General features: G+C 52.6%; 9 protein-coding genes across 9 annotated transcripts; 6 read left to right on the top strand and 3 right to left on the bottom strand.

Annotated features, from left to right (window-relative positions):
- Positions 1 to 2,195: 2,195 nt before the first annotated feature.
- J7T55_014240 (uncharacterized protein) lies at positions 2,196 to 3,161 on the top strand (the record flags this gene model as incomplete). Its single annotated transcript, XM_053132303.1, has 1 exon — positions 2,196 to 3,161. The coding sequence occupies one exon, from the start codon at positions 2,196 to 2,198 to the stop codon at positions 3,159 to 3,161; it is 966 nt and encodes a 321-aa protein (XP_052989841.1).
- Positions 3,162 to 3,449: 288 nt separating this feature from the next.
- J7T55_014239 (zinc-binding oxidoreductase) lies at positions 3,450 to 4,745 on the bottom strand (the record flags this gene model as incomplete). Its single annotated transcript, XM_053132302.1, has 1 exon — positions 3,450 to 4,745. One exon carries the CDS (start codon positions 4,743 to 4,745, stop codon positions 3,450 to 3,452), a length of 1,296 nt encoding a protein of 431 aa, XP_052989840.1.
- A 1,439-nt stretch (positions 4,746 to 6,184) lies between these two features.
- Positions 6,185 to 7,132, top strand: J7T55_014238 (uncharacterized protein; the record flags this gene model as incomplete). The annotated part of the gene is made up of 1 exon (XM_053132301.1): positions 6,185 to 7,132. One exon carries the CDS (start codon positions 6,185 to 6,187, stop codon positions 7,130 to 7,132), a length of 948 nt encoding a protein of 315 aa, XP_052989839.1.
- A 236-nt stretch (positions 7,133 to 7,368) lies between these two features.
- Positions 7,369 to 8,148, bottom strand: J7T55_014237 (uncharacterized protein; the record flags this gene model as incomplete). The annotated part of the gene is made up of 1 exon (XM_053132300.1): positions 7,369 to 8,148. The coding sequence occupies one exon, from the start codon at positions 8,146 to 8,148 to the stop codon at positions 7,369 to 7,371; it is 780 nt and encodes a 259-aa protein (XP_052989838.1).
- Positions 8,149 to 9,595: 1,447 nt separating this feature from the next.
- Positions 9,596 to 10,751, top strand: J7T55_014236 (uncharacterized protein; the record flags this gene model as incomplete). The annotated part of the gene is made up of 3 exons (XM_053132299.1): positions 9,596 to 9,707; positions 9,784 to 10,492; positions 10,598 to 10,751. The coding sequence occupies 3 exons, from the start codon at positions 9,596 to 9,598 to the stop codon at positions 10,749 to 10,751; spliced, it is 975 nt and encodes a 324-aa protein (XP_052989837.1).
- A 303-nt stretch (positions 10,752 to 11,054) lies between these two features.
- Positions 11,055 to 12,228, bottom strand: J7T55_014235 (cofilin tropomyosin-type actin-binding protein; the record flags this gene model as incomplete). The annotated part of the gene is made up of 3 exons (XM_053132297.1): positions 11,055 to 11,450; positions 11,530 to 12,122; positions 12,210 to 12,228. The coding sequence occupies 3 exons, from the start codon at positions 12,226 to 12,228 to the stop codon at positions 11,055 to 11,057; spliced, it is 1,008 nt and encodes a 335-aa protein (XP_052989836.1).
- A 1,972-nt stretch (positions 12,229 to 14,200) lies between these two features.
- J7T55_014234 (enoyl-CoA hydratase) lies at positions 14,201 to 15,654 on the top strand (the record flags this gene model as incomplete). Its single annotated transcript, XM_053132296.1, has 3 exons — positions 14,201 to 14,658; positions 14,722 to 15,293; positions 15,494 to 15,654. 3 exons carry the CDS (start codon positions 14,201 to 14,203, stop codon positions 15,652 to 15,654), a joined length of 1,191 nt encoding a protein of 396 aa, XP_052989835.1.
- Positions 15,655 to 16,424: 770 nt separating this feature from the next.
- On the top strand, positions 16,425 to 17,489 carry J7T55_014233 (uncharacterized protein; the record flags this gene model as incomplete). Its single annotated transcript, XM_053132295.1, has 1 exon — positions 16,425 to 17,489. The coding sequence occupies one exon, from the start codon at positions 16,425 to 16,427 to the stop codon at positions 17,487 to 17,489; it is 1,065 nt and encodes a 354-aa protein (XP_052989834.1).
- A 2,195-nt stretch (positions 17,490 to 19,684) lies between these two features.
- J7T55_014232 (uncharacterized protein) lies at positions 19,685 to 22,261 on the top strand (the record flags this gene model as incomplete). The annotated part of the gene is made up of 2 exons (XM_053132294.1): positions 19,685 to 20,025; positions 20,380 to 22,261. The coding sequence occupies 2 exons, from the start codon at positions 19,685 to 19,687 to the stop codon at positions 22,259 to 22,261; spliced, it is 2,223 nt and encodes a 740-aa protein (XP_052989833.1).
- Positions 22,262 to 22,648: the final 387 nt, after the last annotated feature.

Here is a 22,648-nt window from a genome sequence, read left to right as displayed (position 1 = left end):
CCGCGTGGATTGTTAGGGCTGACTCCGGCTGACTGCTGTTAAGGCTGAGACGGGACACAAAGCCGTCGTCGGTTACAGCTAGAATGAAGGCCCAGCTTGAAACGACCTGCTTACACCGACTTTCAGCTTCAACAATGATAGGCTATTGAACGCAACCGAGGAGGACATGTCAGAATTATGCCCAGGAGTAGTCACGAGAATGCGAACAGGGTTATAGCAGACTTCCTGCCTAAGCCAAGCATACCGGTCGTGTTCAGACCGCCATCAGCGCGGCCAGAAGGTCTTCTGATTGGCAATCGCCCACTTCAGCTCGTCGACTTCTTTGTCACACAAACCAATGCTTTTTTCCAACATACGCCGATGTGCATCCCCTCTGAGCTCGAAGCACATGGCACGCTAAACGAGATATCTCGGAAAGAACCCGCGCTCCTTCACCTAGCCAGATGTTTTGCTCCCTGGTTTGTTTCCAATATGCAGGGGCAGTTGAACTGTGAGCTTACTTGTGTTACGCCACATAAATGTGACCATTGGTCTCATAACGATTGGGCGGACAATTTTAGCACGGTATCACAAAATATGTCCAAATTAGGTGGCAGGAAGCCTGCAGAGCTGTTTCGATGTATGTCACTTCTGCTGATTCATAGTGACCTCCAGAAACATGTGAAAGTTCAATTTGGAGCTTCGTATTCCTTCAATCGCTTACTCCTTCGGATCAGATGATATTTGTTGCCAATTTTGCGCCCCTCAGCCGGAACTCCGACCCAAGTCTAGGCATGATCCCTGACACGAAAATGCCTGCCCTGCAGTGAGGGCAATCAACATCATGATTACACCTCCTGGACAGGTGTTCAAACAGGCATCACGCTTAGCACTCCATCAGCAAATGTAATTGGAAGCTGCTCTCGAAACTCTTGGCCACCAAGGTATGCGTGCTGACTGTTGGGAGTTTGTGGGCCGAAGAGCAGGCTAAGGAAACTTTCAAGGTACCGTTCTGATTATTTTGGGCAGAGCGTCTTCTCTGGGTTGGAGGCCCGGGACAGTACGCTGCGGCCCGCTATTCACTTCAAAGAAGCAAAATTTTGATATACCAGCGTCACAGGGAGGGTTTTCATAGCTGTTCAAGTCAAAGCCCTATTTATTCCGCCCTGAATTTGAACGAGCGAGACTCAGAGAGCGGAGCGCACAGACGCTCCGCTTTCCAAGACAACATTTAAAGGTTGAGTTCTTGCAGCCAAGGATTTCAGTACCCGCCTTCAGTTTTGGCCGGGTAGATGACCCGCATTATGATGCGCCAGGCTGTTGTGAGGTTTTGCTCCTCACACAGCCTCTCTACATAGACTCTGTCCACATATTCCTGTAAGTGATGAAAGGGACAAGTGATCATAAATCCGATGTGTGAGGCTCGAATCGCCGATCACTTCTTCCGCCTCTCAGCTAGAAACTCGCTATGAAAATAAGTAGTGAGGCGCATTCGCAAATTGTCTAACACGATGAAGTGCTCGCATCTGGTGGATGCAAGGTACACATAGCGGGATGGGAGCAACATGACGAACAATTCATAGAAAGATCATGGATCGCAATACATTCATACGTGCCATTTCTAATGTGTCCAAAACTTGAGCCTTGTTTGGTACCCGGACCGCATAATCCGCCGAGCCGTTGAATTAAGAAGGGGTGGCAGCTGCAGCGGCTACCTATGGAATACAAATGCACGTTATGAGGTGATACATAGTACAATTAAGTTTGAATCCGATTGCTATTATCTTTGCTGCAAGGGGAAAAGCAAGTGTGGGATGGACAACAACAGTTGGCTCCTGGAAAGTGTCTCCTGTAAGTCGCCAAACCTGCCAGCACTGCAGGTAGCCTCCCCTATCTGAGACTCCCGCTGCAATCCAGCCTAAACAAGGCAGATATTAGAGTCACCTTGGAACGGTTCTGGAAGGTCTCCGTTTGTTGCGTCCCAAACTCTTGTGCCCCATCATTCTGCAAAACTCCAACGATGACTCTCTGCCACCCACTTGCCCCTCCATTTGGTTCTGTTCACAACAAACTTTGACCTTCAATCACTACCCAACTGAACGACAGAACACTCCTGTTGTACCCAGACACAGCCGTCAATCATCAAGCGAATCGTGTTTAATTCTACCAAAGCACTTGATATCCTTACCTTCTTACTTTTTCATCACGATCCAAGAATGGATTCCAGCGACCCCCAAAGCGCTGCCTTCTTAGGCTATGATTTGTCTGCCTCCTCATCCCCTTCTAAGCACCACAGGGGAGGCCGTGAAAACGGCTCAGATATTGCTCAAAAAGATCTCACTCAATCTTCACAGCACTTCAACGACTCTAGCTCCGACCACGATTCATGGTTCAGCTACCCATCTCGTCACACCCTGCCTGAAAACGCAGCGATGGCGGCACCTTTCGAAGTCTCCAAGCTCTGGCGCGAGGCCATGCAGTGCGTAAGCATCAATGCGGGCCTCTACCCGAAGCAAATCCTCCAGAAGTACTACAACCTGTATCCCTCACAGGCCAGCATCCACCCTGGCTACATCGAACTCGACATCTGGCGATCTAAACGTGCGACAGTCCGCGGCACCAAGTACGTGCACATTCGATACCTCGACAACGACCCCGGCAAGATTTACCTTATGGTAATCTTCGTGGACGAGGTCGACCCCAACACCAACAAGCCCATCGTCCGACTCGTCACCAACACCTCGATTCGACACGTGCTGGAGGAGCCGTGCGCGAACTGTCCTCTTTGGCTCAAGGTCCACTCGGACGCCGGACCGCATGCAAATTCGCCTTACCAGATCATACCATGTTGCGACAAGTGGGTGGAATCCGCTGACTTTGAGGCTCCCATCTCCAGCGAGGAGAAGCAAGTCCCGGAGATGGTAGCGAAGCTGATCGAGGAGGTGCAGCGGAAGGCGCTCCTGCTGCATGCGAAGGAGCGAGAGATCGAGGCCAAGGATGATCAGCTTCGACGCCTGCGCGAGATGAAAGACCACAGCTCGGATGCTCATGTTACCGACGCAGCCGTGGCACAGCCGCGGCATCTGCTACCCACCTATAAAGTCGAGTTCGGCACACCGGAGCAGTATTGCTGGGCTACGGCTGTTTTGGCTATCTTCTTGATGCTGTGGCTTTTGAAGTGATAAAAATGGCGATGCTCACTGGGGTTCCGAAGATGGGGACGGGGAAGGAATTCCAGATGAGCGTATGAGTACATGAGAAAATACCGAAGATTTGGGGGACTCATTGCGCTACTTGAGGGAGATGACTTGGCACTTCTCTGTCGGAAGGGGAGTTCACATTCAACGTTTGAATCAGGTTCCAGAGCGCAGTTCATGACAGCATCATTATCATTAAGATCCATAGCAGGAAATCAAACCAACTGATTAACACAATTTGGAGCACTCACATAAAACGCCTCCCCAAGAATCTCACGCAATATGACCATCGCCGAAGCTGCCTCTCCTCTCGGTCTCAATCTTGTATACAAGCTTCTCACCACTGATAGGTCTCATGTGGAGTTCCGTCCTGTTGTGGCCGCGACTCGTCACGCCCGTCCCCAGCACGGCAAAACCGTCTGGTACAACCTTCTCCAGTCCACCAGGCATAATTCGCACTGGGTTGGGTTGCAAGAGGCCTCCATCGGATAGCCACTTGTAGAATGCCGTTGCAAAGGACCTCTTGGCTGGAGATGTACGTACCACAAACTTTTGGTACTCGACGTCCTCTCCTAGGCCTTCCCAGACTGCTCCATAAATCGCCTCTGCATTCACGCCTTCTGTCTGCCACGCGCCAGCCTCTTTTGATCTCACGACCGCCAGTTTCCCTCCTTTCCGAAGGGTTGAGCTGACTTCTCTGACCGTTGCACCCTCGGAAATCGCATCGTAAGCATAGTGCACTCCGCCAGATGAGGCCTTCCGCACTTGCTCAGGCCAGCTTCGGTCCCGGTAGTCCACCAGGTGATCATACGCGTACGGCTCCTCTTTCAGCATCTCCCAATTCCTCGGGCTCGCCGCCCCAATCAACCTGACCTTGCGGCCAGTGTGCTCGGCGCTCCGTCGCACAAGTTGAGCAACGTACAGCCCCACCGAAGTCGAAGCGCCGGCCACGAAGAACACTATATCTCCGCGGCGACCCGCCTCGCCATCCTGGCTGGTCTCGCTCCTCACGCGCCTCAGCACGCCCTCATCCGATTCGTCCTCCCACTGAAACGGCGCGTCTAAGCCCAGCCGGAAAAACAGGCCCTGCGCGGCCGTCAGCCCGCACAGGCTGACGCTCGCCGCCTCCTCGTACGGGACGTGGCCCGGGATGCGCCAGACCAGATCGGCCGGGCAGACGACGTACTCGGCGAAGGCGCCCGGGCGCTCGTTGACGCTGCACGCGCCCTGCAGGAACCCCGCCACCCGGTCGCCGCGGTTGATGGTGGTGGAGAGCGCCGTGCTGGAGCGGCGGAGCCTGCTGGGGCTGCCGCCGTTGGACTGCCCGTTCCGTGTGTCCGACGATGATGAACCCGCGGCAGGCGGGCCGCGCGCGACCACCAGGCCGGCAAAGTCGCTGCCTACTACGCGGCCGGTGCTCCCGAGCGGCTGGAAGGTGTAGAGCGCGTCAACGGGGTTGAGGGCGATGGCCTTGACGGCGATGAGGAGCTCATTTGGGCCTGGTGAGGGGAGCGGGAGCTCTTGGACGGTGGCGGTTTTCTTTTCGGCGTCGAGGGTGAGTGCTTTCATTTTGGGGATGGTGTCACTGATGTGAGACTATGGATGGCTAGCTGAGAGGGGACGATATCAAGTGCGCATGGCTGTATAGTTCATCGGAGTGTGGGGTCAGTTTGGATTGATGCCGAAGTGGTATCGATGAAGGGGGAACGTTGACATGTGGTGATGAACGTTACACAATCTTGCCTCTCTCGTATGTTTGCTCTCGATAGATGGCATTAATTAAATGCTTAAATGGTGTTGGCTGTAGTCCTGAGATGAAGAGCGCCATTGGCCGATCCAGGCATTTCTTGAACTTTCCACCACTGGAGGGGCAGGACAGCAAGCTTGCAAAGCATGGCGATGAGTAATTAATTATGCCCTCCATGGGCGGTATCAGAACGACCCCAACGAAAGCGTCGGGGAATCTAGATTGTTCCCGCTGACGCGATGCGTTTTGCAGGTGGGTGCAGTGCCACCTGCTGAATGCATCAAGATGGTTCTGGAAATCGCATGACAATTCAGCATTCTTTGACCTGCAGGCTCGGATGCAAATCGTACCCCACTAGATGTGTGCGTTCTTTCATAGGGTAGAGGATTACCCGGAGGCAACGTGCCTACTCAAATAGATGCTGAAGCACATGCATTGAATATGCCAAGTGCTAGGCTGTCATATAATATACAGTCTGATTGCCAATACAAGAATAAGGTGAAGTATTGCATACCTAAATTGTCTTGGATCCCACATCTGATCCGGAAGGGATGACAAGGGTGTTGGCTGGTGTATCCAATAATAACCTATACAGGAACTCAATTTGGAATACGAATCATCCAATTCCTTCATTTTGAGCTATCGAATTTGATGTCTGCAGAGGAGGAGTTCGAGGTCTTCCGCAAGCGCTAGCCCTCCGAGAGACCTAGATTCCCGGCAAAGTTGCCTCATCTAGGTCCTTATCGACTTCTGCAGTCGCCCATGACTACATAGTCTTGATGATCATGGCCCAAATTGGTAAAAGAAATTTAACAGGCAGATTCATTGGAGTCAGGGCATCCGAGAAGACGACAAAATATCACAGGAGCCTCAAGAAGCTTATGCTTAGATCCGTTAGCTGTTCGAGACCTCGGCAGCTTCCCTTGCACGTTTCATCCGACGAATGACAACGGAGCAATCCATTTCGTCCCATCAACAAATTACGTCGACTAGGACTCTCAAGATCCAGGCGTAGCTGGGGTCGGAACGTCCCCGTGCCCTAGAAGTCGTCATAGCCTATGTGAACAGCAAGTGTTGGCTCTAATCGGACATTCCATGCGACTGGCGACTAGTACTGTAGTGCATGCAAGCGTAGCGGAATGCATTATGCTGAGAGATATAAAAATGTATTCTGTATCCTGTGGAGTCGAAATTCTCACTCTCGCAAAAAATCAGTCTATCACAAGTTCAGTCAGAAAAAGAATAAATCTGCACTGCAAATATGGGGTTCTTCAGCCTCATCCTAATCGTCGTTCTCCTTGGTGCAGGCGCCTTGTACCTGAACCTGGACCGAATCGTCAACTATGTAGCCCAGATCCTCGTCGACGCCTCGAAAATGGATATTACCTCCATTGAAATAACCAATTGCGATGAGACTGGCTTCACAATAAACCTCAGCGCAAAGATCTACGACACCGGGCCCCTGGAAGCCACCATCTCAGACATGACTCTCTCGATGTTCTCCACCAAGTCGGGCAAGGAATTCGCCAGGGTCAGACTCCCGTCCATCAACGCAACACCGTCAGGGACAGTCTGCGAAGTGTCCAACCAGCGTGTCGAGATCCTCGATTTTGACGCCTTCAACACCTTCAACAGGAACCTGCTGCTGCAGGAGGAGCTGCCTGCGTACGTCAGCGGCAGCGGGACGCTCACCATCCCGTGGCCGTTGCGGCTGAGCACCACGGTGCGGTACGAGAAGGTGGAGGTGCTGCGCGGCCTGGACGGCGTGCACATCAGCGTGCTCGAGACGAGGAAGCCGTCGGGTTCCCTGCTCAAGGGGAAACCGACCGAGATCGAGGTCGACGTGTGCATCGCGTCGGGCTCGCCGGTGGCGATCCAGATGGGCGTGACGCAGGTCTCGATCGTCTACTCGGGCATGCGGATCGCGACCGTCGAGGCGGACCTGTTCCTGAAGCCTGGGGAAAATCTGGTCACGTTCACGGGCGAGATGGACTTCTTGTCGATTGGAAAAAACCTGGGCACTGGGCTGAAGTTTTTGAAGCAGGATATTGCTGGTGATCCGGACATGACTGCGTTTGTGAAGGGCGCAAAGGGACCTCAGTGCTCCTGGCTTGATAGGACGATTCGGTTGATGGACAGTAAGATCGTGATGGGTTCAACTATGGCGGACCTGGTTAGGAGTATATCCAAGGTCGAAGGAAGCCAGTGAGAGCGAAAATCGAATATGGTAGACATCATGTCATGGCAAAACGGAGGGGAAATTCCATGTGGTAGCCAGCCTTGAAATATGAATTCTTAAGATCCGCGAGCTGTTGGGGATTAGTGCTGCATCGTGCCGAGTAATGTCGAAATTCGGATCAGAAACATAATCTGGGCAGAAACCATAGATGGCTATTGAGCCCAAGACGTGCTGTTGACCGTCCTTTGGTGTATCCTCTCGAAACATCACGCCCTTGTACCAGCCTGTCTCTCCAAAGCTTGGATCCTCTCGTCTAGCAACCACATAGCGTAAGCCCTGTGCAACCTTGACGTCCACTGCGGGATAGCCTTCTGATTCTTGCCCTCACTGTCAACTAGCTCGTAGTCATGGGCGGAGCCGAACCGCACCTCGATCATGCCGTTGTGGTCCTCGTCACCAACGCTGAATTCATGGCGGCCGCCGCTCATGAAGCGGAAAGGGTAGCCCCAGTCCGTGGCCGCCTTGTCGCAGAATGCCACGAGCTGGGGTGGGAATACCCACTGGACAAGCAAGGGTTCGGGATGGGCGAGCGGACGGAAGATGGATGAAGGCTGCGATGGTGCTCTCAGGACCTCGAACCCGCCATTGAGAAGCTGCTGACCCTTGTGGAAGCCATTCTCACCGGCGTCGCCAGTCCCCTTAGAGAAGCCACCAAAGAGCTTGCCCTCGAGCTGCAGCACGGGGGACTGGAGGAAGAGGCGTGCCCATGCCTCGTCTGGGCTCAACTTGCGGCCAGTCAGGGGGTCATTTTGATTGTGTAGCGCTTTGGCAGGGACCTTTGCACCATAGATATCCACATGAGGAGTGTGGTGCTTCCCAGCATACTGGTAAGCGTTATCTGGAGTAGCCCTGAAGGCGGAGGTGGAGGCAGTTTCGGGCTGGAGACGCGGGTATCTCGCCTCGAGACGCGTGATGGTCGAGTGGACGTAGTAGGCTGGCCCGCCAACCACTACAGATGTTACGACTAGACGGCGCAAGAATGGCATAGTGCATGCAGTCCGCGTTAGTTTGCAAGCATTTGTTCAGATGCGGGTTGGTAGTGAGTGAGTGGGTGACTCAGTCAGTACGGTCAGTGGTTCGCGTCCGGTCCGATGTGAGTAGCCCCCTACAAGGGACTGAGCAGCCGAGGCTGAGGGGAGCCGTGGGTAAGGGAGAGCTGAGCCTCGGCATAGAACGGAGTGCAGACAGCTGGTGTTCCCGAGAGTGCCCGACCTGACAGAGCCCATGTCCTGGTCTGCCGATGTCTTCCCTCAGTTCTCTCTGCTGTACCCCAGATTCCCAGCCGACGCAGGTTGCCCCACCATACGGCCAGAACTGCCAGACAGACCCCTCCATGATCATCCCTCCATCCCCTCTGGCCCCTCCAACGCTCCCAAGGATTCCCCGCAAGACTCCAACACGGACGCCTGGAATCACAAGCTCGGCTTGCTGTCGGCTAACCCCAAAACGGCGACGTCACTCGCTGGCAGGGCCGCATTCAGGGGACTGAAGACTGACGGGGCTGACGTTGTGAGCCTAGACGGCTTCAATCACATGGGAAAGTTTGTCTGCATATCTCTCGTCTGTGTTGAGTCGATTGTCGTGCAGCCAGCGCCTCCTGTGAGGCAGGTCAGTTCGAGCAAGAAGATCTTGCATTCAAGACAGATCCGTAGTCAATCAATTGGCTCGTTTATGTACTGGCAAAAGGTGTGGATGGATGGATGTCTTGAATGCGCCCGAGTGTGTGTACTGTATCAAGTTGGAGTCGGTTTCTCCGCTGCGCCGAAGCCATCCCCAACTCTCGTCTCTCCCGTTTACTTCCCAGCCAAGTCCCTGTGTCCGACCACCCTGCAACCAGTTCGCTAATGATATTACTGCTACTAGTGAACTAATTGCCTTTCCAAGAGTACCTTGGGCCATGTACCACCTTCTCCCGCCGCATGAATGGTGGGCACTCGTTCTCTCGGGTCACGAGTTGTACCTCGCTCCAGCCCCGAAGCTTTTCCTAACAGCCGCGGACCAAGGGCATTTCCTCCTTGAGCCGCCAACCTGCTGCTCTCTTTGAGTCACGCTGCCCCCTTCTGTCGGCTTGTTCCTATCCTCTCCTGTCTAGTTATGCCTTGCTTCCTTGCTTCCTTTGCTGGTCTGTTCCGGTCTGGTCTATTATAGAACGGGCCGTCCCTGCCCCCTTCTCTTCCAAGGCGAAGAACCTCTCTGTCACATGCTTGTTGTTGACTCTTGATATCCTTTTCCTTACTCTTCAGTCTCCTTCCCGTCGCTGATATCTCCTCTCTGCCTCACCTTCGCTGTTTGACTGGTACTAGTAGTCTTATCGAGCAGTTTTAGAATATCCAGGGAGCATCTTTGTTGTCGCGAAAGTAGAGACGGGCGCAAGCCAGACGGAACATTGCCGAGGCAGGACAGCATCAAAAGCAAAAGATACACACGACCACAATGGCGACCAAGGTACAAGGGAAGGATGGCAAGGCACCACCAGGCGCCGCTGTCAACCTCATAGCAGGTGGAGGAGCAGGCATGATGGAGGCTTTGGCTTGCCACCCACTCGGTAGGTTGACGATGGGCTCTTCTTCCCGGTTGGACACGCAGCACATGTGCTAACACTGTCCTTCGCACCATACCAGACACGATCAAGGTCCGTATGCAGCTCTCCCGTCGAGGCCGCGTGCCAGGATCCCCAAAACGTGGCTTCGTGCGCACCGGCATCGACATCGTGAAGCGAGAGACACCCCTCGGCCTGTACAAGGGCCTCGGCGCCGTGATGACGGGCATCATCCCTAAGATGGCTATCCGGTTCACCTCGTTCGAGGCCTACAAGCAGATGCTGGCGGACAAGTCGACGGGCCAGGTGACGGGGCGGGCGACGTTCATGGCGGGGCTGGCGGCGGGCGTGACCGAGGCCGTGGCGGTGGTGACGCCCATGGAGGTCATCAAGATCCGGCTGCAGGCGCAGCACCACAGCCTGGCGGACCCGCTCGACATCCCCAAGTACCGCAACGCCGCCCACGCCCTGTACACCGTCATCAAGGAGGAGGGCTTCGGCGCCCTGTACCGCGGTGTCAGTTTGACGGCCTTGCGCCAGGGTTCAAACCAGGCTGTCAACTTCACCGCCTACACCTACTTCAAGGAGGCCCTCATGGCCTACCAGCCCCAGCTCGAGGGCAATGGCCTGCCCGGATGGCAGACGACCTTGATCGGCCTCGTCAGCGGAGCCATGGGGCCTCTGAGCAATGCGCCCATTGATACCATCAAGACGCGCCTGCAGAAGACTCCGGCCGAGGAGGGTGTCAGTGCCATGAAGAGGATCACCGTTATCGCCGGAGATATGTTCAGGTGAGTCTTGTTTATTTATGCCCGTGCTGATCCATTGGCCACTGGCCATGGTCGCGCTGTTTCTTTATTTAGTTGTGCCAGAGACTGACACGCAGAGGGCCACAGGCAAGAAGGTATTCACGCATTCTACAAGGGTATTACGCCCCGGATAATGCGCGTCGCCCCTGGCCAAGCTGTTACTTTTACCGTGTACGAGTACCTCAAGGACAAGATTGAGAGGAGTTCGTGGACCTCAGTTGGTGGCAATTACGAGGAGTAACTGTGCTTTTCCCGCTCGATACCACGGCCACAACCAGCAAGGAGGCAAGGACAAGGCAGGGCATCTTTCTGTATACCTAAGGAACTCGGCGCTTAGAGCAGCAGCATATAGCCTGTATTTCTGCATTTTTAATCAGGAATCATTTGACAAACGCCCAAGTATAATGCATCGCGTGCTCCTCTCGCGATTCGTTCTAGGCTGCCCGCAGCATTCGAGCGTGCGTCTGTCTTAAGGTTTTGGCCAATTCTGCATGATTGTGTCGTAAGTGAATCTATGCTGCATTCCTCAACAAGGTTGACCCATCTACCGACCAGGCCTCTTCGGTCTGCTGAAGCCCTTCCGCGCCTCAACCTTGGGATGCAGCTCGGAGATGACGACGTCCTCCGTGATCTCGCTAGGCTCCTCAACCTCGAACTTCTTTTCTACTTCCAGACCGCACTCGCCACTGGCCATCTCCAGCACCGCGCGCTTCATCAGAGGGTACAACATGCGGTCCTTGATGGCCCTGCGGCCAGGCGTGACGGGGCATGTGTAGAAGAACAGGAGCGGCGCGCCCTTGTATCCGCCGTATTCGTGCTCGTAGCGAAAGAACGTGAAGCGGGGCTCGGTGGTCGAGATGCCGGACACAAGGTCGGTGATCGAGGTTGGTGAGGACGAGTCGGGGACGAGCTCGACCTTTTCGGTTTCTGGGTTGATTTTCTGGCAGAGGGACATTGTTAGTTGGCGCAACGGCCGACTCGCTGAGAACCCCACCGCAGGGTCAAACATCATGACGTACCAGCGTGACCAGACTCCTGCCTCCCTCGGTCTTCAGCTCTTGGAGAGCCGCCAACGCATCCTCCTGCACGGGCATGTTCATGCGCTGGCCGAGGTGGATCTCCCTAGATCCGGTGCCCCTGGAGCCCTCGGCCTCGGCCTTCTTGACGCCCTCGAGGCTCCTCTCCTCCTCGGTCAGTGGCGCCTCGAGCTGCTCGTGCTTGTCGTGCTTGTCGAAGCCCTCGGGCGTGAGCTCGTCGCGCGTCGTGGCGTAGATGGTCTCGCGGAAGTGCTCGCGCCCCAGCTCGCGCACGAGCGTCAGCCGCGTCGAGGCGAACAGCATTTTCTGCCTCACCTTGGCCGTGTCGGGGATGTAGCTCACGGCAGTGAGCCGCGGCGCCGAGTCGTAGCGCTTGAGGAGGAGGTAGAGCGGCTCCGAGTCGGCGAGGGCGGGGAGGACGAGGGAGTTGACGTTGTCGGCGAAGGTGGCAGATGATGACGTGGGGGTCAGCAGGGAGACGGGAGTGAGGGATTCATTTTCGATGGTGGCGAGGAGGCCAAAGTGTTCGTCGGACTGAAGGAGGTCGGTGAACTTGGAGGTGAGCTCCTGAGATGCTGTCGTAAAGCACAATGATTAGCAAGAGACGGCGTCCACGTGGAGGGCCACAGCTGGGAGCAAGAGCTGTGTAATATTTGGCATACCAGAAATTCCTGACTGCATCTTGACAGGCTAATGTAATAGGGTGTCGTATTTGTTAATCGTTGCTGCTTGGACTAGCAGTCTCAAGGTTGCCTGTGATCTTATTGCGGGAGGAGCATGTGAGCATTGGGGCCTGGGAGCATCGTGCGACGTATGTAGCTCTCAGGGGCTCCATTTGGCGGGGTCTGTTTCTCTGTGACCTGCAGGCAACAATGACGCACTACTCTGGCACCCAGGTGCCCAGGTATCGCCTGGACGTTGCGTTGCCAGAGCAGCAAGCAACTTTGGAAGCTCCTAACCCTAGGTCGCGCATTGGGGGTTGTTTGATGCCATCCTCTTGTTTTACTTTAGCGAGGACATCACATCGTCTTCTTAGTACTTACTAATTCTCAGTCGAGGGGACACCTCGACTGGATTGATCATACGGCCATAATCTCCAAACTTGGAGTGGTACCTGAATCCAATGCGATTGGGGCAACCCTCTTCCTTTCATACTGTCTCTGCCTCGATGCTGATCAGTTAGGCCACTCCTCCATGACGGAGCTGGCTGTGCTGGGGTCAAAGGGCGACGTGGTGGGATGTGGCCATCAATATTCTCGTAGGATTATGAACAGAGGAATTATGTCATCGCAACCATTCAACAGCGCGCCCTCCACTGACATTACCGTTGCAAAATAGGACATACTCTCTCCCTGACGAGCAGGGCCTGCTTATCCCGGCGATCGATGATCGTTTTCACGGTACAGCCAGTCGCCGTAGCAAACTCTCAGCTCTTCAAACCAGGACTAGGACACCGGTTCTTCTGACGGCAGTCTCTCCGATGCTCTTACCGGTGCAGGTGCCATCATTGTGACGCATCGTGCCCTTCGTCTATTTCCCAGAGTAGGTTGACAACAGGAACAGCCTTGATCACCTGACGACTTCAGCATAGATGCCAAAAAAAATCGCCTGTGTCAAGACGCGTGGAGCAACGGCCAGAGCGCTGCTATTTTCAAGACTTGTCAGACACACGCGCCCCTGGGATATGAAGCTTGGCCGGATCGACCGAGTAGCCTGCTAGACGATCAAATGACTCTTTGCACACCGTTGAACAGCCTGCCAGGCCCTCACTCCGGCTTCCTGAAACATCTCTTAGGCCAAATATGTCGAATACAGGTCTGGCCGGACTCGTAACAGTGCTGACATAGTAGCAATCCCGGATCGGAGATTTTTTGACGACAGAGGCAACGTCGAGGCTCCCCATTTGAGTCAGTCCCACAGCTCCTCCCCCTCGGGCCTTTCCACAACCTTGTTTATTGCCCGATGCTAGCTCACTCTTGGTTACCACTCTGGATAGGCTGTTTCGCATCGCCGAGGCAGTCGGTCAGTCAGTCAACAGGAGTGACCACTCGATGCGCGGTCGTGTTCCGACATGGCAGTCAATATCAACGTCGAATCGTCAAGGTTGAGATATTGACCCTAACCCAATGAGATTCGTTCTCGCTTCTGCAAGCTCTTGACTCTAGAATGGGAATGTCTTCGAAACGTTCCAATGACACGACTCGACGAATGGCACCTCGACTTCAGGCTGGTTGTTTCGGCATCCTACGTATACACTCGCTAGAACACGTTGTTTCGTTTCATCGTGGTGTGGGTCGTCTTCAAGTCTTGCAGCCGACCCGAGCATTCAGGGATTCAGGGATTTCGGCTCGTTACTGCCCAAAGGAGAAATCACCCTTGTCCTGTGGTCAGGGTTTAAATTCAAGGGGTAATACGAGCCCACTGTCCTGGAGCGTGCTCGTACAGGCTGCCGCCGACAGTGGAGGCCCAAGACGATCCAGAACCAAAAGCTTTCTGGACTCCATACAGGTTGACGTAAGGGCCTAAGGATCGATATCACCTGAATAAGTCCCTGGCAGGGCAATTGCAAGTCGTGGTCCTTCAACACTACAAACTCACGCTCTCCTGACAAAGCACAACTTCACCGACTTTAGGACCACCTCCACAGCCCAACATGTCAGGACCTCAAGAACTGGCCACTTTTTCCGACTCATCAAGCTACTCTAGAAACATCGACAAGGATTTACCTCCCTCGCCACCCAAATCTGCAGCTGTCGAGACTTTTACACAGGCCCAACTGCAGAAGCAGATGCAACATGGAGAACATCAACAAAGCTCCGGCGCCCTTATAGAAATTGTGGACCTGCCTGCACCGCACAGCGGACACATCAGGATTCTGCAGATCAGCCGGCCATCAGCCTCTAATGCAATTTCGTACGCACTCTTGTCCGCCTTGCGGAAAGAGATCCAGGCAATTCAAGCACAGTATAGTCAATTCACGGGCGCGGAAATGCCATGGACCGAGGGCGATATAAAGGGTCCCACGAGAGCCTTGATCATTGCTTCGGCAGTGGATTCCTGCTTCTCTGCAGGCGCCGATCTGAAAGAACTGATAAGCTTTACTCAAGAGCAGTGGGTGTTCCGGAGCAACAAAAGAAGCAACTCTTGAATCAGCGACTGATCATATTGGAGTAGAATAACTGGCTTTTTCTCATCCTTGAGAGACACATTGAAAGCCCTCTCGAATCTTCCGATACCCACTATATCAGCAATCAGCTCGAGCGCATTTGGTAGCGGCTTTGAGCTTGCCCTTGCGACTCACTTCAGGATAATGTCGTCGAACTCGTACATCGCACTTCCGGAGACTGGCCTGGGTATAATTCCGACTGCAGGCGGCACGCACCGGTTAGCTACGCTCATAGGCGTATCTCGAGCCCGAGACATCATCCTGACAGGCCGACGAGTGACGGCCCCAGAAGCCGTTTCTATGGGGATCGCAAACCGGATGGTGGATATGACCTCAGAAGAGCCCGGCCTAGAGGACTCGACCGTGCACGCGGTCGCGCGGCGGAAGGTCCTAGTCGAGGCGATTCGGTTGAGCGAGGAGATCTGCGAGGGTGGCCCCGTAGCTGTAAGGGCGACGATACAGGCGCTGAAGGAACCGGGGGAGAAGACTGAGAAGGCAATGACGGAGAGAGTCGTGACGAGTGAGGACTGGATCGAGGCGCTAAGGGCATTTGATGAAAAGAGAAAACCGGTCTTCAAAGGTAGGTAAACCTAGGCCGATTTGGACGGATCTGGGGGCTATGTAGGTATACCGCTTAAATTGCCTGCTGAATATCTGCTCATACATGAAGACGGCAATTGCTTTGGGTAGTTGTGCTGTTGAATCAGCCTGCAAGCGTGCCGACGGTTGGTGTAGATCGAATTGAAATTTTATGCTCAAATTCATTTCTGTACGATGTAGATCAATTCATCATACGTGCTGGAATTGTCCGAGCTTTGTGTAGCCTTGTTGACTTCCAGGCATCTGATGGCCGAAGCCAGGCCACATTGACTGCCCGCCACTTTGCAATTGCCCCTTCACTGGTCCCAGTCTGTATTCAGAAAATGACCTCAGAGTCATGAAGCAAGAATTCTCTGGCAGGATGTGATTAAGTCATCAGACAACACTCGGAGCAAAGTAGAAAGGAGGGGGGTTTTTAAAAAGGAGCTCTAAAGGATAGACTAGGGACAAGGGGATCAAAGAGCATACATGTAGAAAGACAACAATGGGCAGGCAAATCAGATGCAGTCTGTGGTAGCAAACACAGAGTAACAACCCTTTCAGGATGTTATGAACTCGATTGAAACTTTTTCACTCTCCCCATCATACTATGAAAGACATCAGGATATCTTCGCGTCGACAAATCGTCGCATAGGTTGAACTAAGCCACCCCACATACCAGTCAGCTGGTCTTGATTCACATGCGTTACAAGCTCTCCATTTGCAGGTATCGTTGGGCGTCGCCTCTAACAACACAATATTATTTGATTTGTTTAGAACAATATCTGGCTAGGAACCTCAGATTGCATTCAAAGCTGAAAGATGTTGCTGTTGAGGTTTCTGTTCGCCAGCTTTATTGGGTGGAGCAAGGAATTGATACTGGTGATTCTATTTAACAGTGAATATGCTCCGTCCCGTTCACTCACTCCTAATTGAACTTCAATCGTGAATCAGATGAAATTCGCGACGCTTTAATTTCGTTCATATAAATATCAGAGTAAACTTTCATTTTCATCGAAACTTTTCCTCTGCCCACAACCCAGTGCAGTCTTTGCAACCACATCCTGACCAACACACATTCTTTCTCAGATAGCCCTTACCTCCGTTGTCAATTGACTCCTTCCTTCTGGCAATGTCGGGCCTTGACTGTGAGGACCTCTCGGACGATTCGAACGATACCCTCAGTGTAGGGTATTCGTTTGACTTACCGCAGTACAATCTGCGCGGTCTGAGGATCTTTTGGGGACCGCGCCGCCGAGGCTCCGTTGACAAAGATGACAGAATTGAGTGGGAGACGTGTCGCAATAGAGATGCTCATACCCAAAACAGGGAGGTTGATCGTAACCTACCCGGCCGACGCTTCCTCGAGAGCCACGACCTCGTGGCCCTTCTGATGGGACAGGCCATCGACCTCGCCCTACGTATGATGGAAACTGAAAAATCCGTCAACATCATGTCTAGGGTTGCCAAGCGTTTGGTTGACGATTGCCCAGAGAAAATCAAGCACATCACACCCCAAAGTTCACCGCGGGAGGTCAAGACCTTGACCAAACGCTGGCTCGAAAAGCTCCGACAGCTGGAGTTCTTCAAGATTCAGTTGACAGACTTGAGTGGCTCCCCAGCAGCAGTGTGTTACCGCGCTTGGACTAGAACCACTCGCAACGAGCCTGAAACCCTGGCCGACTACTACCCACACAATGCCGGACTGCTGATAATCGAGCCAAGTTTGGTCAAGAAGCTCGTTTATCATGCTACATCCCCCCATGTCGACTCTCATATCGAACGACAGAAATGCCTCTTCCATTTGGCTAGCTTGATCATCGACGAGACTCAATGTTTCTGGTTGGCGTTCCTAATGCCCAAGATGGCTATGCCAGGAATGAAGCAGCCTGTTGCAGTGCACTCCGAGGCTACTCGAGGTCTACTGGACATCTATGCACCGAATGTCGGCTACCATTGGAAGGCTGAATTCTTCGGAGGACTGGTGTCCTTTCGTCATTGCATAAGCAGTCCGCGTGCCAATTTCAACGAAATTGGCGGTTTCGGTCGGAATCTTTCGGTCGGTCATGTGTATCTCGACCGAGCAGATAGCACTGAGCAGCAAATCGTGATCAACAGCATCATCCGATGCGTACAGCACGGTAAGCATAACCGTACGAGGCTACCGGCGAGAGCTACTACGCCGGGCAGCGATTAAACATGGGCGCTAACAATGGCAGGAAGACTTCTCCGACGTTCTACCCGCAGGACTGAGAACATATGGAAACAGGGTTCCTCCCCTTGGCTTCTCATTTGTCGACTATAACAGCATGTGAAGGGTCGAAGCTGCTCTAATACCCTCTTGCAAACGTGTACGATTGGATCTCCCTCAGCTTGATAGCGCAAACTAACCTGAGTCACCGTATAAGTACATCACTGCTTCGACATACCAACCCCTCCAACACGACGTCTAAGATCAAAAGCCAGCGACTACAAGCGAAACACTCAAGGTAAAGCTGAATACTGATGAGAATGGGAAAATGGGGTGAATTTGCGGAGTCTTGAAGAGAGGCAGTGGAGAACACAATGCCGATATGGTCAATGGTATTGCACAACAAGTGAGGTATCTGTGGTTGGACTCTACATCAAATGCAGCAGTCAGCCTTATATCTCCGGTTCATTGGACTTCTACTATGTCCTGGCGTACACCACGGTCCAAAGTTTTGGCCCCAAACGGAAATCAGTTTCGTCGTCAAAGGTAGAAATGAAGGAGACGTTTTCTTACCGCGAAATGAATCATACAATTTCCCAGAGGAGGCATCGGCGCTTCTGCTGTTACGAACTGCTGAATCTTTTCTGTGAGGATGGCTGAAAGACTTTGAATGGTGAGGCAGTCAAGAGCAAGGGCCTGCAAGGAATGCTGCTGAGAGGTGTCGAAAAGTATCATGAAGTAGATGTAAAGGATGAGTCTTGCTGACATGAGCGAGTGGAATTAAATTGTTGCAGGATGAAGATGTCCAAGGAGGGAACTCAGAAGGCCGGCGAGGAAGATTCTGTTGTACCATGGTCAACGGTATTTAGGATTATCAATAAACCCTGTGATGCCGACCACGAACCACCACAGGAAAGCCCTTCATGTAAATGTCATGGACTGATCGAATAATACGTCTTATAATAGTTGCGTGATGAGAGGATGCACTTTCGAAGAGCACACGTGTGTGACATTGTCTTGCTTGTGACGGTTGAGCTAGAGGCGAAATTGATGTGTGCAGCTTCCAGGCTCTCGCAGCTCGGAAGGGGAGAGATAGAAAGCGTTCACTGTTTACCTGTGCCGCGTTGAAATCTACTGACCTCAGGCTGAATTTTCAGGGCAGAGCAATTCCTACGTACAGCTGATAAATTTATCATCAAGGCCTGGAGAAGCTGAACAAAAATGGGTTGGTGACACTGCATGTGGTCCGCGGACGGTGTCGCATTCCGTGCTTACCAAATCACTTTGTTAATCATCGATATGACATATGAGGATGTCAACTGGGCACATGATGACGACCGAAAATCAATTACTTCCGGGAGCACCTGAAGCTGGAGGCTCAGAGATTTTTGTTTAAGAGGTTCTCCCATCGAAGTTGCAGGAGGAGAATCATATCAGAAGTCATTCGGAGGATGTGAACTCAAAGCCGGGGACGCGGAAAAAGCCAAATTCGGAGTGTCATCTCACCTTAGTGATCTGCTATCCTGCTCTCTATCACATTGCCACGCTACCTTATTGGGGGCCAAATTGTTTTTTTTTTGCATTTGCCTGCGTACTCCACATGCAGCTGCCCACGGCTTTTTCCTGTCCAATTGTGATCTACACGGGTATTCTAATCTGCAGTAAGTGCATTCCATTACTTGTGTGCATCTGCGGCCCCCCCCTCTTGCTTCGCAATAGCACCCATTCATCGGCTCACAAGCTGCTTGTAATATCCTAGCTGAACCGTGGGTGGTAGTTGATACCAACCCTGATCAAGCAGCATGAATCCTGGCAGAGGCCACTCGAATTATTTCGCTGCGGCCTGAGTCCTATCATGCCATAATCGTAGCCTGATCCAAAATCTGTTAATTAATTAATTGGGGGCCTGAGACGTGGAAGACAGCGAAGCTCGCCGGCTGCGAAGACTCCTCAGTAGAACATTATAAAAGTCAAGCTGCGAAGTCAAGTCGGACTCTGAGTATCTCGAGATTCTGATACTATCCTCATGGTGGACTTATCAGTTTGCAAGCTTCCAAGTCCTCTTATGAATATCAAGTTCTCTTGTTATATCTACTGCAACGTGTACCGCTTTATTCCATCATCCTCAAAACTACTTTTCGTTACATTTAACAGAGAATCTCCCAAGTGAGAGCCTTTCACCAGACCAACACGGCAGAGCCATGTCTTCTTTGCAGCAGGATCAAGCACAAAAGCTCTTAGACAGTCGTCCGGTGGAGGACTCGGAACTGACCCACGTCACGCCTGTTGAAGAAGTCCCCCATCAGAATGAGCCTTCCTCCTCTTGCGAGGCCGACCCACCGTACCTAATGGGAAATAAGGAGCCTTTGTCAACACTAGATGGAGAAAATGAGATGTTGCAGACGGTGGAGATCTCTCCCATCTTTCGAACTCAGACCGCTGGGTCTCGTACCTCATCCCCACAGATACTTTCACGTCCTCCACTGGAGGTCATCACCAGCTCCTCAAAACCTATTGTTATCAACTACCAGGTCTCAATGAAGTCGAGTTCAGTCTCACTAAGAGACCCAGAAGGCTCCCTAGGTGGAGAGACTGTCACTCAGCCATCGTCAACCCCTCCGTCGACAGCGACAGCACCTCCAAAAGGTCAAGATCCGGACCACAAAATAGTCGACATCATGCAAAGACTGCCCCTATCTCATTCACTAGGCCTTTGGGCTTGTACCGTCATCCTAGGGGGAACTATTCTCACTCTCGCTGTTCTTGGACTTTTGATATTTCTTTGGGCTGGTGAGGGGCCCGAAGGGGGCGAGAGCGCTACTTACATCTGGAGAAAAATAATGCTAAGCGAAAGTTCGTCAACACAGACGATCACCTGATGCTCGGTTGTTATCAGGACGATAGCGGCTGCGCAGGCTGTTATTTGCACTTCCTTAACCGCAGCGCTCCTTCTTGAGCGACGCTGGCTGCCACTGTCGAGAGCAGTCCAAGTATCCGTCGCCAGGGGCGTCAACGATGGCCCGTTCAATTTTGTCCGGGAAGTTATCTCATGGCGAGCTCTGAGAGCATCCTTGAGCCTGGAAGTTTGCTTGCTTATCATTGTTACTGCGGCGACCTTTGGAACACAGTTCACTTCCACCATTCTTGTCTCCGGCTTCGACGCAACGACGCTGGTGCAGTTCCCCGAGAAGCTCCATCACAATGTGATCCTGTCAGTCGAGGCAGCCCAGAATGTCAGCAAGATCAATTCGTTCTCGCAGTTCCCTCCGTCTTACGCCATTTTCGGCGAGGTGGACACAAACCAAGCACCTGACCCTGGCCCTAATGGTGTTTCGGATACAGGCGCAAAGTCTCGCTCCTTCTTGCCCTTCCAAGAGGAACAGCGCACAAAGCTTCGCAAGTACGAGGGACCCGCCTTCTCTGAAACGACCCAGGTGATGTGCATGAGACCCTTCATCGAGGCGCAAGTCTTTTCGGACCACGTGATGACGGCGCGGAGCGCACTGGCATTGCCCTTCATTGAAGGTACCATCTCCTACGACAAGACATTCAAAGAAGCTGGCTTGGAAATCTGGACGATGTGTGCCGAATCAAATGGCAAAACAGGTCACACTGGCAGCCTGAACCTATGTTTGCCACAGAACATTTCCTGTACTTTCTCCTTGATGGAGGAAGGAGACTCAAGCGATCTACCGAGCATAGGACTATGCCATCTCGGCGCAGATGTCATTAACAACATCAGCGATAATGACCAAGAAAACTACTCGATTGAGAGTTACTGGAATGACTCGAATCCGCTCTGGTCAGCCAACGCCTATCCGTGGATTTATCTCACACTGGGCACCAACTTGACCTCTGACGCATGGATTCAAGACGGCCCCAGGGACAGTAACTCTTCGATCGTGCTGGGTTCTCCCGTTGCACAAATTTCTGAGTGGCACAGCTATCAGATTCTACCGAATATGATTTTGAACCTCACTCTATGCTTCGCCGGACTCGCAACGGGCATATACGACGTGTCGATGGCTACAACGCTCAATCTTATGGAGACTAAGGTCAGATGGACCCCAGCAGGCAGCGAGGAAGGGGCAGAGTCCGGGCAGAATTTCATGGGGACAACCATTCCTCACTTGACCGCCGCGGAGAGGGGAGTCATGTCAATTTCAGCAGTCCGTGATTCTACTGGCCTCGCGTTGGAAGACCTAGATACCAGCTCACATACGCTATGGATGGGCCCATTTGGGTTTACAGGCATGGCTGCGGCATCTAACGGTGGCAGCTGGGTCATGTGCAACTTCTGTCAATTCGAAGGCTGGGCAATCCCTCCCGGAATCGCCGCATTGTTTTCGAGAACCATACACACCACGGGCCGAGCGGCATGGGCCATCCAGACTTTTCTAACCATCTACACAGAAAGCTGGTATTCACAGATCCTGCCCCAGTTCGATGTGGCCTCCGACATCCGCGTGACCTCTACCACCGATGTCCGGGTTCCGAAGAGCTGGGCCGCACTTGTTGCGGTTCTTGCCATGACTGTGGTCAATCTGGTCTGTGTGTGGACGATTACGGTGCTATATGCCGTACATTCCAGGTACTCTTGTCAGGGCAATGTGTGGCACACCATTTCGCAACTCATGTCGGACCATACGAAGCCGATTTTGGAACAGAGTAATCAGATGAAGGATAGTGAGGTTGCAAAGCGAGTGGAGAAGGATGATTATTTGGTATTCATCGGAAGATCCAAGGGCTCAGATAAGGTGACTGTGCTTAAAGCTTGAAATTCTATACTGCAGGGTTCCTGGGTGAGGACAGACGGACATATCACGACGGGATAATGATACACGGAAACTCTCATTACCGAATGGGTATAGAATTAGCAAATCTTTTTTATGAACCGTTGTTTCTGCGTCATCACAAGTTCCCAATGTGAAATACAAGTTTCTGCCTGCTTTGAAATGGAGGATCCTTTCATTAAATAGTCATATATTTGGCGCCATAGTTTCATTCACTAATCCCCAAGAAAGTTCCCATGAGTGTTGATATTTCCCAATCGTATTTTCCTGGCATCAACTAAACGAGGTACTGTACAGCCTCCTCCCTAATCATCGGTATTCCACTCGCTCACGCCATGGACGTACTCTACGGGCCTGATATACCACATCAAG

This window comes from Diaporthe amygdali, assembly GCF_026229845.1.
Source record: "Diaporthe amygdali strain CAA958 chromosome Unknown NODE_30_length_622097_cov_64_914702, whole genome shotgun sequence".
Lineage (NCBI taxonomy): Eukaryota > Fungi > Ascomycota > Sordariomycetes > Diaporthales > Diaporthaceae > Diaporthe > Diaporthe amygdali.
The sequence above is the reverse complement of the archived record's forward strand: the minus strand, read 5'-3'. Positions and strand labels throughout refer to the sequence as shown.